Source organism: Meleagris gallopavo, chromosome 3 (genome assembly GCF_000146605.3).
Source record: "Meleagris gallopavo isolate NT-WF06-2002-E0010 breed Aviagen turkey brand Nicholas breeding stock chromosome 3, Turkey_5.1, whole genome shotgun sequence".
NCBI lineage: Eukaryota > Metazoa > Chordata > Aves > Galliformes > Phasianidae > Meleagris > Meleagris gallopavo.
This window is the reverse complement of record NC_015013.2, coordinates 72,432,481-72,450,024: the sequence shown is the minus strand read 5'-3', so window position 1 is coordinate 72,450,024 and position 17,544 is coordinate 72,432,481. Positions and strand designations below refer to the sequence as shown.

Sequence of the window (17,544 nt, the reverse complement as noted above, 5' to 3'; positions counted from 1 at the left end):
AGATATCCATGATGTAGCTGTTCCATTAAAATTTGGATTAAAATCATGTTTAAATTTCATTTCCTCTGGTCCCTATCCTGCTTTTGATTAGTTTTAAGAGCAGTTGATGGTCTTGTGATTTGAAGATTTTGCATTTTAAATTTTGTGTACATGGTCTGGAATTTTATGTGAAATTGCAGGTTTGATCTTTGACCTCTGTTTACTGCAGTCCTGATTTGCCACTAATTTGATAGCAAGCCGTAAGAGCCTACTGTAAACAAGCTGCTCACTTTACATAGCTATGTTTGGCTCCTAAATGAACAAGTATGTATGGAGTATACTTTGGGTACCGTAGCCTCCTAAAGAGATAATAAAAAACACATCACTGCTAGCTCTCCAGGTAACGTTTACATTTGGAGAAAATCAGTTGCATACCTAATAGAGAGAGAAAATGCAATTCTTATCCATCTTAGCTTTGTTTGTTTTAAATTGTTCTTTAAAGTATTTTAGAGCTCAAGCTGTCTCTTTTGAAGTTAGTGGGAACTTTGCCATTTTTTTGGAAAGGATCAGTATTAAGCCTAAATTGGTAGAGTCTAAAAGGCAAAAATGAAAATATCCAAAGTCTACAAATCTCTCACTGATCCACCATCCAGAAAGGAAAGACAAAAGACTTTTCCAAGGTCTGTAATGTACATCTTGATTCCAGGACTCCTGTTTCTCATACATTTGTAGGCTTCAAGATGGAAAGCAACTTCCAGAGATTGATAGCATATGGAGTAGGACACACTTGTACTGTGGACTTGTAAAGGTTCTGAGGGAAGGGAGATGAAAGTTACTTGTAAGTATCAGTGTACTGTCTACACAAATCTTACACAATTTGTTCTGTGCTAGTACTACACAATATACCCAACCTGCATCTCACACTGGGCGGATTCCCCAGCTCCAGGTACCACCTTTACTTCACACAGTAAATGATCCAGCAAAAGCCTGCTGATGGACTTAACTTAGAAATATTTCTGTGCCATTTTTGTGCTTTTAGCATTAATATGACACTAGCAGCCATATCCTCAAAGCCAAGGTCTTCACTTTCTCTTCTGTTGCCCAGCTGATACCATCCATCCCAGAAGTGAACTTTCCTTTACCAAGACTGTCTGAACAGTGGAGAGCAGACAGTGGTAGGAGCACCAACATACCCTGAAGAAAGGGCTGCTTTCCTATTTGACTGAGAAAGTAACCATAACTTCAACCATTTACTGGCTTAAGGAGTGTTCATGACTGACCAAAACCCATTAGACAAGGAACGTGTACTTTCCTTATCTAAAAATGTGGTTCATCTACAGTGACAAAGTGTAAACTCTAAGAAGTGATGGAATATTGGCCAACAAAACTTACTTTCTACAGTGCAACCACAGTGCAGTTCCAGACTGTTCCAGCTGCTATGAAAATTACACCAGAAACAAAAAAAGAGCCCAATGGGCACAAATGCAATTAAAAAGGAAGAACTTTTGATGATAAGAACTAAGGCATCCCTTGTATTTGATCCTCTGACTGGCAGTGAGGCAGGTTCTTAGAAGCTTGCTCTTCTGCCATTCTATCTTCTAATTACGGAAGCTGTAGGTACCCACCAACCAAAATATAATCTTAGAAAGGGAATAGGCTTTGGGGCCCTCTCAAACAAGAAAGGCTTTAGACAACCAAGTGCATGGAGTGCCTGAAATGAAAAAACCCTAGTGTCAGGTCAACCTATTCATGGAAGAAAGCAGGAGCTTAAGAAAGCCAGAGCTAAGAAACTGCATGCAAAGGACAGCACAAAGACTCTGTTGGTTTATGTGGTCCCAGTAACAGACAAGCCAGAGTTCAGGGAGTGACAAGGATGAAGCACCGTCCCAGATAACCAGGGCCTGAGGTCAACAAAGTGTCCATTCAGTCTACAAAACTTTGTGACTCAACAAACATCATCTTCTGTTAACAGAGACCCATACTTGGCCACGGAATATGTGATATAAATACAATATCCAAGTAGGGGAAATCATGCAATTAAATCCCACAAAAAAGTCTATTGTGTCTCCATTGCTCAGAAGTAACACAAGCTGATAAGAACTTGATGAGAGCCACCCCTTCTCTCCTACCCCAAAATGACTCGCAATAGGATGAGAAGTGTCGAAGATTATTCCCATCTTGTGCATGACTCAATTTAAGCATCCTTGAGATTTTCTAGCAGCACTGCCAACTCAGGCAGCATCTCCTCCATCTTTGGCTACACTGAAGACTGGAAACACTGCTCTCTGTCAAAACATCCTACAGATCCCATCTTCTGTTTTGCCCCCATGGAACATGTCCTCAGAATATTCTGAGCATGGGTCTCGAGGGATTTACCTTTACGCACATCACTTCAGTATCACTTACAGCCTGAAATCCACAATGTACATTTACAGAGACGTGCACATACTGAAATGGTTTAAATAATGCAGGGTGGTAACTGAGCAGAAATTGTTTCTAAAGTGCTGTTTACTTTCCTGTTAGGACTGGCTTAAAACCTAAAGAAAGGTTAAATTAATCTGAGTAACTTTGAGCTCTTACACATGTGAGACAATCTGAGATTTTAATAAATAAAGCATGCCACAAGCCCCTGGAGTGCTTAGACAGAGCAGGCATGTCTGGACCCAGTGCAGAACAGTGATCCATCACTGCTAGATCAATTTCCAAAGCAATTCAACAAGGGCTCCACGTAGACAGCATTACTGAAAAAACTTGTTCCAATAGCATTCTTATGCATGAGAAAACCACAGTCTCACTGTGTTTTAGGCAGGGAACCAATGAGAATGAAGGAAAACAACAAGACTATCCTCATGAGATATTTTGGGCTCTCCTCTCCTCCCACTCCCCTTAGACTCTGTTTCAATCTCTTAGCAGTTTGTGAATTTTTTGCAACAGAAGACCATGTTGCATAGGTCACTGCCAGCCTGATGGAGACTACTGTGGATTTTGGCCACCAGAGATAGTTTTGGGCCACTGCCTGCTGAAATGCCAACCTCTTTTCTTCCCGTTTTGAGCTGGAGCAGAGGTGACTATGGGTGATGGAAGAATGGGAGAGTCTTCCTCAGCCCAAGCAATCTTTATCAACTGGTTAATGCTTTTCCTCCTTGCCCCAGGATCTGCCATCCAACAAGTGCAAATTGAGGATGACAAATAAGAACATTAGACTGGCCTTTCTGCTAAAATGATCCTTCTTGAAGTAGCTGATGTTGACACTTAAATTGTCAGCAGACTTCCAGTTTAGCGCTCCAGTTAGAAGAATGAGTCCATTCACACTTCCCTCTGAGCTATTGTTCCAGCTCTCTCTGGACCAAGCAAATATCACTGCAGCAGTTTACACTCTAGTTCCACTTTTAAGTGGAAGGTCGTTGGGTTTTTTTGCAATCATAATACAAATTGCCTAGAAACTTTTTTCTAAATGTAAGCTTGGACTCCAGAGAATAATTACACAACACTGTAAAAATAGTCTGCAGCAATTTACATAGCCGTGAACTATTGGAGCTGTGTTTGCTATTTTTTCAGTGTACCTACCTACACACAGTGCAACTAGCTCCAGTATTTACAGAGGACTCATGGAGCTGTAATCACAGAAACTGGTATTTCCAGTTAGACCAGACATGTGAACAAAATATTTCATGTTATAAAGCAAGGTTTCTTATGTTGAGGTGTTATGTCATCATCTAAACTGACGCAACTGCTTTGCCACTTCTGCCTCTCTCATATCCTAGTTCACCTCTGGCTGGATTCAGACCCCATTCCTGTGGGTAATGCAGGAATTATTGATGTAATAAAGAAGGAAAGTATTGATTTAATTTGGTTTCCTTCCTGTAAGTGTGCTTTCCTTCCATTTTCAAACAGGTTAATCATACTGGGGGGCTGTGTTCTCATTTGTCTCTCTACAGTCACCATTGCTGTTGTGATCCTTTGGGTATGGCATCTCCTTGCCTTCTGGACCACACTTCCCAGCCTGCTCTCCTGCATGCTGGCTTTTTCTGTCCCTAAACTTTTTGTTGATGCTGGGACCACCGGTCCCTCTGCAACTAAGCATCAAGCCCATTTCTTCTGCAAAAGAGCAGGAGAAATCTCTTCTGCAGCAAGTGGTACAATCACTGCAGGCTGAGCCTCATCTGTTACAGAAATAGACACTTTGGACATTTCCAAGCCCAGCTGACCAACATTCCAGTGCTTCCACCATAGAGCATCTTCTGAGCTCTCCAGGTGACAAGCAGCTAAAATGCCTGGAGCCAGAAGATGCAGTAGCTTAATTTCTGTTTTCTGTACTCCTCTATAAGGCCATTTTTGTCCCTTTGTGCAACTCTGCCAAGCTCCTACCTTGCTAGCTGCTAGTCTACCTTTTAAGGAGCTTTTTCAGTTGTCTTCCCCAGGAGAGTTGAAGTGATTGTATTAGAAGTAACAGAATGAATGGAAAAAGCAACAGGTTGGAAACAAAGCCATTTCCTGAAATCTGTAAAGAATCTATTCAGGATACCTATTCACTGGTACAGAATACATGACAGAAAAAACAATTTCTGCAAGTGAGCATGTGAATATGGAAACAAAACCCATAACCTAGAAGTGAATATTATGGCCGTGAAATTTAGGCACTGATTTGAAGGAGTTAAATTCCCAGGCTGCCTTTTCAGAGCAGGGTGGGGCACTGGGGAAGCCAGAGGGGGGGAAAAAAGGCACCTGAGAGCTCTGGGAAGGAGCTGCAACACCTGTAGACCAAGTTCCTTTCCACTCCTGTACATTTTGATGCAGATCTTCTCCAGCAGAGCATTTGCCAGAGCCCTTGGCTGTGCTGTGCTGCTTTGTGCACCCATAGTTGTGGGGTGACCTACCCACACAGCCCTATCTGCACCAGGAAGCAAGTGCCACGTCCCCTATTCGCCTCGCCTTCAGGTGCCTATCCCTACTACTGTGGCTGCGCATGGCACGGCCAGGGGGACATGGGCATCCTCCCCGAATCAGAGTGGGCGTCCTGGAGCATGTTCTTTGAGGGCACCTTCTCCAGCTCCTGGTACAGCAAACACAAGGTAAGTGCCAGCCCTGCGGCACTAGGAGGGGGGAGCGGGGAAATGATTTCAACTTCTCCACACTGTCCTCTCTGAAGCATCTTCCAGCACCTGTTTGCTGCCAGTACTTGCTCCTTCTGCACCCCCTAAGCAGTGGCAGTGCAGGAGGCTGTGCTGCCCTGGTCTGGAGTATCTCTGATGTTGGAGTTTCTGATGTTGTCAGTGATGACATTGTGGTGTTTGGGCGACTGCAAAACAGAGATCGAAGCAGCCCCCAAGATCTAGCAAGTTGAAGCATCTGCTAACAATAAAAATAAATTGGAGGCTGATTAAATCCTTTACTTCTTCCCTTCTTTTTGCCTCATAAAGTAGGAGGCATGGCAGGGTACTCAACATTCTTGTTTTTCACTACGTAAGAAGCAAACCACTTTTTTATGATGCAAAGTATTGGTATAAATTGTGCATAAAATGGCTTGTTGGTAACTGCTCTCCTTTCTCCGTGAGCAGCCCAGTAGCAGGTTGTAACTCAGGGAAGGTCCCCAAAACGTTTCCCTCTGGATTCTGCATGTGCTGTTGGCTGGATATCCGGTGGCAGGGTTTTTTTTTTCAGAGGGAAAACCCCTCTGCTGGGGTCCCTGAGCAGTAGTGCTCCTGTCTGATGCCCAGTGGCAATGCTTCTGGGAACCAGAGCTGGGACCCCCCCTAAGGAAAGAAGAGTGTGGAGCCAGGAGTTGGTGTGGGTTTGGGAATTGAAGTGCTTGCAGAACTGTTGGGGAATGCAGGGATGCCTGCACATCACAATGGAGTTTTAAATTTGCTTGCAAAACATCTCAGCCCTGCTCCTGTGTTTTTTTGGAGTAGATGTATGAAAATGGCTGTTTCTTATGCTTGGCAGTTTTCTTGCTCTGGTTTTCTGTGTTGGTATAGTTGAGGCTTTGGAGCAGACAATGGATAACTCTGGGTCATGAGCTGCCAACAACCTTCATTTTCCCAACAGTTAGCTTCTTCTGTGCACACTCGTTTCCACATTTTACATTTTTTGGAAAATCTTTTCCTCCCTCCGCTCCTGGCAAATGGACTGTTCTGCCTGTCTCTGTGGATCAATCATTTCAGGTCTGCAGGCAGAGGTTCTGTCCTTTCCCCTTGGGAAGACAAGGCCATTTTGTCCTCTTCATTAGGTTGTGAAGAGGAGCTCTTTGTTTTCTACCTCTGCCAGATCTGGAAATGTTCCAGGAAAGAGGAGGTGGATTGTTTTTGCAGGAGCACTTTTCAGTGAGACATCAGGAGTTTAAAGATCTCCCAGACATGAGGGTCTTGGCATGGCTGGTGGCCACAGCTGCCTCATGCCATGTGAGTATCAAGGACATTCACTGAGGCAAGGAGATCTAACATATACCTTAGGGAAATCCATGGCACTCAGGTAAGTCCTGAATGACATTTGTAAACACGAAGCTCTCTGGAAGAAGTTAAAGTGCCTGTGTCCTTACAGATCCTAGATATTGGCACAAAGGTAGCTGGGGGGATGCATGGTTGCAAAGGCTGCAAGTGGGACTTGCTGGCATCACATGGATGCAGCTTGCTTGGTGGCGCTCTGGGCCGTGTGCTGACAGCCTTCCCTGTCACAGTCTTGCGTTGTGCATCGTGGGTCATGGGCGTGTTTAATGATGCAGCAAAATCTGACAAAATACTCATTTACCTGATGTATTTCCTGACAAGCTACCACTTCCGTAATATTTTTAATCTGTTGGAGTGATGAACATGGGAAGCCACCACATGTGGAATTTGTCTGCTTAATTTAAAGTGTATGTAATTGCTTCAGCTTAATCCTTTTTTTAATTTCTCTTGGCAAATCTCAAAGGTTGTTTATTTATTTCCAGTGTTGTTGTTTATGGGCAAAAACATTTTGCAGCGTTAGTTGAGGTTGTTAACTATCGTATTAATCAAGGTTTAACTTTGTATCAGAGAAAGAGAAAAAAGCTTGGTTAGAAATAGTCAATGAAAGCTCAGAAGAAATGCTTCCTCCATAACTCAGTATTTTATGTAACCGTTGTGTGTAGTCACTGTGTGTGGTTGTTCAAGTGTGGAAGCTGAGCCTGAGAGGGAAAGTCCTTTCATTTCTGTGTTTTTTTCCCTTCTTTGCCTGTCTCTTAATAAGCTTGGGGTTATTACAGGCTGCCCAGACACTCACATCAAGAGGTTGTTTTATTTCACGGGCTGTAATAAGTCATTTCAGCTCTAACCTTGAGGTTTGAAATGTTGACAGCACCTTCAGACGGACCCGTGGCCTCCTGTCCCGTGGCAATATATCAGCATCTGTCAAAGGCTCACTGTGCAGGTGGTGGCTGTGTGCAGCCAGGAAACCCAATCATCGTGTGCTCTGATCTGCTGGCAGCGGTGGCTGCCATCAGGTGTGGTGAGAAATCCCCAGGATTAAGCACATAGCTCTGAGGTCTTTTCTATGCTGCCTACTATCATATACATGAAATGTAAAGTGCTACAATTAAAGCATTAGCTCATTGTTTTGAAGGAGGAAGTCTTCAGCACTTCATATCACCTCTCATTGCTATGAGCTCGATGCATTCTTTTGATGTTCTCAGCAAGGTGAAAGCATAGTTTGGCCCCAGAGGGAGTTGCCAGAGAAAGGTTATCTCTTATATCCCTTGGCTGAGGAAGCACCCCAGAAACAGAGAGATCCTCTTCTGTGAGAGCTGGCACTTGCACCAGAGAAAGCTGTTGTCATGTGCTGCCATACAAGCTTCCACCTGGATGTTTAAAGCACTTAAAGAATGAATTTTCCCCTGGAAGAAGCAACCACCAGGTATTATCAGGCTGTTAATGGTGCAAACCCTGCTAGTTTTTTTCCATTTTAAGTGTTTTGTACGGTTTTTTGGTTTTTTTTGTTTTTTCTTCCCAGTCTCTGTAGTTTCCCTCATGCCACACTCTGCTCCCTGGTAGACTGCAGATGCTCACTGTTTCAGGCTGATCGGGAAGCCAGTAACTGAGCACAAAGAGAGCAGAAACAAACATGCCCTTGCCCTGCTTTCTGCTGCTGTGCTCATCTATGAAGGCTGTGGTGGAAAGTTTTCCCCTACTCCAGCTCCCTCTTCTAAAACTATTGAAAGCCAACACGGGTATCACACTGACTCTACTTCCTCATATCATTCTCAACCTGTTAGGCTTCAGAGTTCAGAGAGTTTTCATTCCCTTCATTATACAGGTGAATGTGCATGGGAGAAAATGTGTACAGAATTCTCAGTGGAAATGCGTGTTCTTTACAGCCCTTGAAGTTATAAAAAGGAGCTGCCTCTCTCTTTTAATCTGTCATGGGGAATCCAAAAGTCAAAACTTATAATTAAAAAAGCACTGTGAGCACTTGCTGTCAGTGCTGTTACATGCTCTTCTGGTGTGTTCTGTTGTTGGGAATCTAGCAGCAGTTCCACTGCTCTGTCCGCATTTACTTAAGCTCTGCTAGAAAAGGACATGTTGCTTAGGATCAGAAGTGCAGGGCTGTCAGCTGGGCCAGCTTTGAACACAAGTTTTCAGATTCTGCCAAAGCTCCAGCTCTGATCTGCACTCTCCAGGTTAGAGAAAGAACAGCTGCTGCATGAGAATTTATTAATTACTCACAGATAAAGGAAATAACTACACAAGAGCCTTACCCTTGTCCTGTCCCCCTTGTGCTCATACCATAGGCAAATTTGTATTATTGCAGCTCTCAAATTCTATTTTTCCTCTACTCACTGTAGGAAGAATGAGAGTAAGCCACAGGGCAGTTTAGACGTTAATATAGGGAAGGTAGGGCAGCAGGTCTGGAGCAGATGCCATGGATGAGCAAGTAGTCCAAAGACTGGAGGCAGCTTACAGTTTTCTCAGCTGATCTGAGGAATGATCTGCTGATCTGGTTTTCACCAGGCACTGCTGTAGGTCCACAACTAGATGTATATAGACCCAACTAGAGCTCTGCTGAGCGTGTGTTTCCTGATTCTCACTGGGTTATTTTTCCCAAATCTCAGATTTTTTCCAGTGCTTCCTCTTCCACCCTTGACACAGTAAAATGAGTTTTTTCAGTTTTTCTGAGGATATTAAAGAGCATGTGAATTTGATTTCTTTTTCTTTCTTTTTTGTTTTCTTTTTCATTATTCAGGAGATAGAGTTAACCAGAGGCTTCTTAATTATGCTAATCTGTGTTAATTTGGAATTTTCTAGGCAATAATAACATCTTGTCATTAGTTGGAAAGGGGGAGCAGAAGACCAGTGCAAGAGAACTTTACCCACCACTTTACATATCCTGCTTAGTGCAGAAATTAGTTTTGCTTTGGACTGCTTCAAAATGGTATTTAACTGAAAGATTTTCGTTATAGTGCAGATTCTGTCAGATATCCAGCTCATGCTGATTGTAGAGCTTAAAACAGGCACTGTCCTTCAGGACAGTGATTCAGAGTAGCGGAATCAGATTTACTCTGGAGCAGAGCAGGGTGATTGCTTCCCCTTATCACCGAGTAGGAAACACCAGGCACAGGACAAGCTTCAATCCCTACCCTCCTTTGTCCTGCCCACCCTGAAGCTCTGCAAATAATGGGCTCTAAATTAAATTGGCCATGGCTATTTTGTGGATTTTGTTGTCCCACAGTCTTGCCTCAGAGTTGCAAGGTGAGGTTGGTTGAAGGTCTGGCTGCTCATGCAATCACCAGTCTGCAGGTGAGATTTCATGAAGGTGCTGCATGCTTCTGGGGCATCACTGAAGATACTGAAGATATCAAACCTGTTCTTCTGCTGCTTCACTTGCCATAGTACCTCATTTGGTGAGACAGTTTGTCTGGAGGGGAATACTCATCTAATTTCTTAAATAAAAGTTGCCTTTCTCATAAAATCCCACTTATGACCATATGGGCACTTATGATTTTGTGATCCAAAGAAGACTTCATTGCTCTTTGAAGCTAAGATACACTGTTCATCTTCTTATGTTCTGGAAGTCTGCTTTTGGCATAAAAAAATCGATGTCTCAATCTTACCCTTGCATCTCTCTAGCAGTATGTTGGGTCTGATTAACTCCTGTTTGAAGGAATCAAAAAAATCTCAGTGATTCGAATAGAAATTCGACCGAACTCAGGAAACAAGGCTTTAGAAATATGAGCAAACTCCAGAATGTGCACTTCAGCCATAAGGGGGGTGAGGACCTTTGGCTAACCTAACAAGAAGGCTGTGATTATTCCATTTGGAGTTTTGGTGACACGTATAAACTGTTACGTTCATGTTTATAATGTCACCACACATCGTCCCAGAAGAATGGCATTTATTAATGTGAACAGTTGGGAGATATGCTTTCCATTCTGTGACTAATCTAGACTTAGAAACATACTGCCAGCAGCTTCAAAAGACAGCCAGTTGGTGTGCAAATCAACGCCAGGCCTAGAGCAGAGATCTTGGGAAACATGGCAGTGATATTTGCAGAGTAAGCTCAAATGTAAATAATATCAAACAAACAGATGTGTATTGCAAAAATTGAGGTTACACCAGTGTAACTTCACTGTTCTCTGGGATAACTCATGGCTAATTTACGTTATCCAAGCTGGAAGCTTTGGCCTCCTTTGGTGATATGAGCTGTTTTGCCTGTAAGGTGAAAATGAAGACATATTGTGGAAAAGTGGAGAGAAATCACGGGACTGCTGGACTTCAACATCTGGATGAGGCACCCAGTAACTGTCTAAGAGAAGGCTTGTATCATCCTTTGTATCCAGCACTGTTTCTGCAGAAGCAATCCTGTGGTGCATGGGCCTGTAGGATATTGGCCCACCATACTAAGTGCAAGATCTGAAGAAAGACCCTCCATGTGTGGAAGTCATGACTTGCAGCAAAGCAAGCTGGCTGCTGGAAATTGCTACTTCAGGATGGCTAAGACAAAGTAGTTAGTAAGTCTAATTTGCTGACTTTAATTCCTGTAACTGAATCAGCTCAGTAAGAGCTAAAATCGACACTGGAGTCATAGCTAGCATGTACAATGATTTAACCTTTATCTTGATCAAAATGAGGTCATTTTGCCAACTGATACAAATTGCACTTGAATCCTTTTTCATCAACAGCCAAAGATATCCACACTGGAAAGAGTTTCCTGTAAAAACAATCAAAATATGAGCTTTGTGTACATAACAGACTTGTAACCAGAGAGTCAACTGACAATTAAAACCTGCTTTAAATTTTAGGGATTCCTACCTTGGAGTGAGTGAATTCTGATTCCGTTTACTTTGCTTTATGACTCTAACCTACTCTTTCCAGGCATTTTATTTATATATTTATGTTTTGAACTTGTCACAAAGTTCTTGCATTTATTGACTCCTAATGACATTAATCTTTTTGTTTTCTTTTCCTATTTCAGTGACAGTCAATGACTAAAGCATCATGAACATTATCATTCATTGTCTGTGTTACCATGCAGTAGTGACTTAATCATCATCTCAAAATGATGGAGAACAAAGCTTGTAGCGTCTGCTAAACCTTCAGTCAAACAAAGACTAACAAACAGCTTTTATCAGGTCAAGGCTCTAGCATCTCTTGGCTATAGCTCAAAAGCTTCTAGGACAAACTAGAAGCTTTTGATCATTACATGGTTTACAAGAGAGAGCTGATGGCACCTAAGGAAAAGGGCGCTCAATTCTCTCTTTTTCTTTTAATGCCTAAAACAGAATGGACAGAATTTATCTGTATAGGTCTCATCTCTCTAGTGTTCCCTCTTGAGTGGAAACTGTTTTACTACATACATTGCTCTGAAAGTAATGCCTCCTATTTATTCCACAAGAACTACAACAGATAAAAAAAGCACAATAACACTGTTTGGTAGAGCAATTCCTCAGTTACAAAGCAATATTTTTCAGCCTAGTTACTGTTACTAGCTATGCATTTTTGGCCAGTGATGAAGAAGAGCCTGCATGCTGCACTTGTAAAAATTTATACCGGCAGAGGTGACCTGCTTTCACCACTGCTGAAGTGCACCACCCACCACTTGACTGTGCTCACATCCACTATTTGGTCTCCACATTCAGCAAGTATTGATGAATATCAGTGGGTGCCATTTTTCTAGATAGAGGAATGCAATAACACACATTCACTTCATACACATTTCAATGTCAGATGCCATTTTGTCAGACTGGCCCTGTGCTGCCATCTGTCACACAGCAACAAAACAGAACAGAATACTGGTGGGAAGGTTCAACCCCTTTTGCCATACTGCCCATCTGCCTCTGACATCATGGGCCAACATAATAAAATAGGAGGCATTAGTTTTGGAGCAGCCCTCATACTGTATTCAATACTATATTAAAATCCCAATAAGAAGCCAGCAAATTCTATACGCTAAACTTGCTGGAAGAATGCTAAAAACTAGGTGAAAATACTTTTTATCTCATTTAAGAGCAAAGAGAACACAAAAAGTAGATAAAGGTACCTAGAAGGAGTTGTCCATCTAAACTGATTCCTGTTTTCTCCAGCAGATCAAAAGACGTTTCGGTTTGTGTTCGGTTTGAACTAGACATTTTCTCTGTATACCAGCCAGCACCCATCATGAACTACAAAACGGCTCACAATGCTTTAAATCAAGTTACAAATCAAAGTAAAAGATCAAAATGCACAACTGTAATGTGTCACAGGAGAACAGAAAGGGAAAATGAGGCCATTGTCTATATCCCAGGCCCCTGCAAGAAGTTGGCGTGTGAGATCATTTCTCTAAGATACGTATTCATTATCCTAAACCCCAGATTTACATCTTAAAGTTTTTACCAGAAGCATCTGTAAATTAAAAGCATCCAGTTGTGTTTGTGTGTCTATGCACCCATGTGTGTGAATATTTGAGTGAGTGCAAGACCTCTTGTTTCTAAATCATCACTGATAATCTAGCAGTTGTTTATATTTAAATGAATGGTGTTGCTAACCAGAATGTTCTGCCTTCTGGAGTCCAGTCCTTTTTTTACATTACAAACTATCTGTAAATGATTAACGCTCTCTGTGGAAATGAACAAGGAGAGCCAAGTGCGTGAGGGGCAGGAAGGAAAGCAAGAAAATGTGCAGCACCCCTCCTCTGCAGAAACTGGAAAGGCCTTTGGGCTGTCCATTCCTCTACCATATAATCACATAATTCTTTTCCCAGATGGATCAAACTTCACTCTAAATGCAGTTGGGTCTTTTCTTTTTACCCCTCCTCTCGTTACTCCTGTTAGAAGCTGCTCTGAAATGCCATCAGCCGTTGCGAGTGTCCTAATCATAGAATCATAGAATCACTCAGGTTGGAAAAGACCTTAAAGATTATCAATTCCAACCATGACCTAACCATACTACCCTAACTAACAACCCTCCGCTAAATCATTTCCCTGAGCACCACATCCAAATGGTTTTTAAACACATCCAGGGATGGTGATTCAACCACCTCCCTGGGGAGCCTATTCCACTGCTTAACAACCCTTTCTGTAAAGAAGTGTTTCCTAATATCCAACCTAAACTTACCCTGGCACAACTTGAGGCCATTTCCCTCATCCTGTCACCTGTCACCAGTGAGAAGAGACCAACCCCGCTCTTGCTGTAAGCACCTTTCAAGTATTGGAAGAGAGCAATAAGGTCTCCCCTCAGCCTCTTTTTCCCAGACTGAACAGCCCCAGTTCGTTCAGTCTCTCCTCACAGGGCACATTCTCCAAGCCCTTCACAAGCCTAATTTCCCATTCATGTTTACCCAGGCCCACGAGTGTGACAGTGAGGTCCAACAACTGAGCATGGTGAGAAGACTCTTCTGTGCACATCAAGGGAAGAGTTAGCTACAGCTAACAGAAGATTCATTGAGAGGGGATGAGAGACTAGTCTGCCTCTGTTGGAAAGCAATGCTGGAGAGGTGCGTGCTGGGAAAGGCGTATCATTGCCCTGCTCCTCACAGTTGGTATAGGAGATTTTTACTGTTGCTGTCCGGGCTTTGTGTATCTTTGTACTCCAGCAAGGCTTGTACTAAAATACCAGAAGGGAACAAGCTAGGTGTGTTTTGTTCCGAGGCATGTTTGTGTGTACAGGCAGAGCGAGGCACTCTGTGCCTTCTCTTGCAACCTAACATTATACTTACCAGCATGATTTATTCAGTCATTCAGATAGCTCCCTACTGAGTTTGCCAGTGTTTCTGAGTACGGACAGAACTACTCCATCTTCTAGAGCATGAACTGTCCCCATGAATCTTGTGTGTCCTCCGTGCTGTGATCTGCCTCCTCCTCAGCTTTCTGGACACTTTGGTGTCCAGAGAGACATGTCTAACAGGTGGAGCATCTCACTATGAGCCATGCTATCATTTCTGGGAATTAATATACTGAATGTTTTAGTGGTTGGGATTGTACCTTGCCTTTTATATCAGAAACAAGGCAGGGCCAGATTGGAATACTTAGAAAGCCAGCTCAAGCACAGCAGCAGAGGGGTACCCCTCAGCCAGTTGGCCCTTTTGTGGGAGAAGCTGGTCAGACATCCTTGTTTCTCCTGAGGGACCTGAAAACTGACAAAGTTAAGCAATCCTTTTCTTGCTTTTCTGGGTATGTAATTTCTGTAGTTGCCATGGAGATATTATGTGATGGTCCTTAAGAAAATCCTTCTATTAAGATGTTATCAACTATGATTGAAATTTTTAGAGCCTCTATTGAGCACACACTGGAGAGGCTTTTATTTGCAGTCTAACAGGTGATATTAAAACATGAAATGCTCTCTGATTATGCAGCACAGTGTCTCAGTCTCATCATCTGAGGAACAGTGTAAAAATCCATTCTGTCCCTTCCCCGTTCTCTCATTAATTTCCTAATTCTGATATTTGATTCTCGAGTATAGGAAATTGAAATTTAGGAGATGGGAGATTTTGCTGTAACTCCTCAAAAAGGAAAGAAATTACTGTTCATAATGCTTGTAATATTATAGTGGATGGATATGTCTGTATACATGTATAGTGTTAAAAGTTTTTTTTATTATTATCTTTTACCATTAAAATTCATCACCTCAGTTTGGAATACATTATGGATGCTAACTAATCGGACTGAGGAATATAAATAAGAATGCATTAAAATGATTGAGGCGTGGAGCTGAACAGAAGTACCCCATTTCTGTGGGTGATCTATCCTCTCAAGCTCCCACACCCTTTGATACCTTACCAAGATTTTTTTATCAGCCTTTACAATTTGTATCTTTCATGAAAAAAGATATACTCTAAATTCAGAAACTAATGATAAGAACTGTGTCTACTGTGGTTTGGAATCCTGTGTAACGACTCATGTAAAACATGTGATGTGTCTTGTCTTCAGTCAGATTTACTCTGGCTTAGTTCCCTAGCTCTCCTCTCTTCTTCTGCTCCTAAAAAAGATGGAGAAAATGTTTGTCTCCTTGTATGTCCTTTGTCTTTCATGTCACAGTGAATGATCCACGTGTATTTTCATTAAATGTTCCAATACTGTAATTGCTCTTTTACTATTGTTTCAGGTCTCCTTCAGTACTTTATGTGGGCCGGAATCATATGAATATACAAAGTGCACTGTGAAAACCACAGAAAACAAGGAACTTATTTTCTTTATACATCTGTAAAGCACAGAGTACAGCCAGAGCTTTATAAATAATAATAGCTAAATGATAAGTTTCTCCTAATTCATACATAGTAACTCTTTCGAAGCTATGTTTTTTGTTAAGGATTCTGAATTTGCCTTGCTTCAGAGTTAATTCAGAATTGGAATTTTAGGAGGCATTTCTCCTATTTTTATTACAGGATCCATCCATCTCCATCTGGAGAAATCCTAATTACTGGAATTCAGTTGTGACTTTTGAAGCCATGTAATTCATAACATTTGTTGAGAACACCTTTAGATCACAAATAAATGCAGAAATAAAGAAAAATAGGAGGAGCAGTTTAAGTGGCATTGTAAAGCTAACAGAGAACATGCCTTCAAAATGATTTTTTTTTTCTTTTCATCAGTTTAATTTACCAGCATGAAAAGTTTCCACAAATAATGCCCATATACCTTTTACTCAATACAAATTCAGTTAATCTTTCTAAGTATTCATTTTAGGGGCCTGGAAACTTCAGTTTAATGTGCAGTAGGAAAACACAGATATAATATGGGTAACTTGCATCTCACTGTATAACTGAATCTCCAATGCAGATTTTACTGTGCTGGGAATAAATTTATTAGAATTATTGCCAAAAATTTAGATTTCAGCCTGGCTTTCATTTATCATAAGTCCCTTGCTTTACTTTAACAATAAAAAGAGACTGTGCATATAAAAGACTCTTTTAAAACACTGCCAGAATGATGTGAAAAGGTGTTAGGGTAAATAAGCATCAGGCTCTGCATGAGTGCTCAGAGGAGGATCATATGCAGCAGTATGTAATTCTGCCGCTCATTTATTTTGAATAGCAATACATTGCCACTCCAGTTGGCAAATAGATGCCTTCTGTCTGATCTTTCAGAGCCCCCTTCCCCACGCCTGAGCTTGTGTGAAGGGCTCATGCAGCTGGGACGTGGGATGCCACATTCTGGTGAGAGTGCCTTACCTGAGACAAGTTTATCACTTCTTGAATCCCCTGGGCAGTCCCTCATAAAGTCATGATCCTTTGGTCACTTTCATGGCTAGCAAACCACACAGGGTCACCATTTTAAAGCACTTGCTGTGGCTTGTGAATTTTAATCCGCCTTCAGCGTTCAACATTGGCAGGTGCCTTATAGATCACATGACGCTAATGGGGTATATTTTGGGAGGGTTGTTTCAAACCTGGAACAGTGCCTTTGTAAACTCACAAATAGTTGTTTTAACAGAAATGAGTCAGTGAGGAGTGGAGGCCTAGGAATGGGGATCAAAAGGCATTCCTTGAGCTAGTTTTGCCAGCAAGGGAAACATAGAATAATTCATAAATTCATAAATTCATAAATTCATAAATTCATAGAATTGCTTGAGTTAGAAGGGATCCTTAAAGGTCATCTGGTCTGATTCCCTGTAATGAACAGGAATATCTACAGCTAGATCTGCTTGCTCAGAGCCTCATCCAGCCTGACTAGTATGTCTCCAGGGATGGGGCATCCTCCACATCTCGGCAACATGTTCCAGTGCCTCACCACCCTTACCATAAGAAACTTCTTCCTTATATTCAATCTAAATCCTCTCTCTTTTAGTTTGAAACCACTTTCCTTTGTTCGATCACAGCAGACCCTGCTAAAGAGTCTGTATCCTTCTTACTTACAGCCCCCCTTCAGGTATGAAAGGCCGCTATCAGGTTTCCCTTGAGCCTTCTCTTTTCCAGGCTGAACAGCCCCAGCTATCTCATAGGAGAGGTGTTCCATCCCTTGGATCATTTTTGTGGCCCTCCTCTGGACATGCTCCAGCAGATCCACATCTCTCCTGTACTGAGGATTCCACATCTGGATACAGTACTCCAGGTGAGGCCTCACCAGCACAGAGTAGAGGGGCAGGATCACCTCCCTCCACCTGCTAGCCATGCTTCTTTTGATGCAGTCCACAATACAGTTGG

At 42.1% G+C, this 17,544-nt stretch overlaps 1 protein-coding gene across 1 annotated transcript in view; it reads left to right on the top strand.

Annotated features, from left to right (window-relative positions):
* Positions 1-4,682: 4,682 nt before the first annotated feature.
* The window catches only part of NIPAL2 (NIPA like domain containing 2), a 47,202-nt gene continuing 34,340 nt past the window's right edge, over positions 4,683-17,544 (top strand). Inside the window, exon 1 of the mRNA XM_003205199.4 lies at positions 4,683-5,051. Within this exon, the coding sequence (XP_003205247.1) occupies positions 4,965-5,051 (87 nt within the window). The 5' untranslated portion in view covers positions 4,683-4,964. The remainder of the gene's footprint in view (positions 5,052-17,544) is intronic.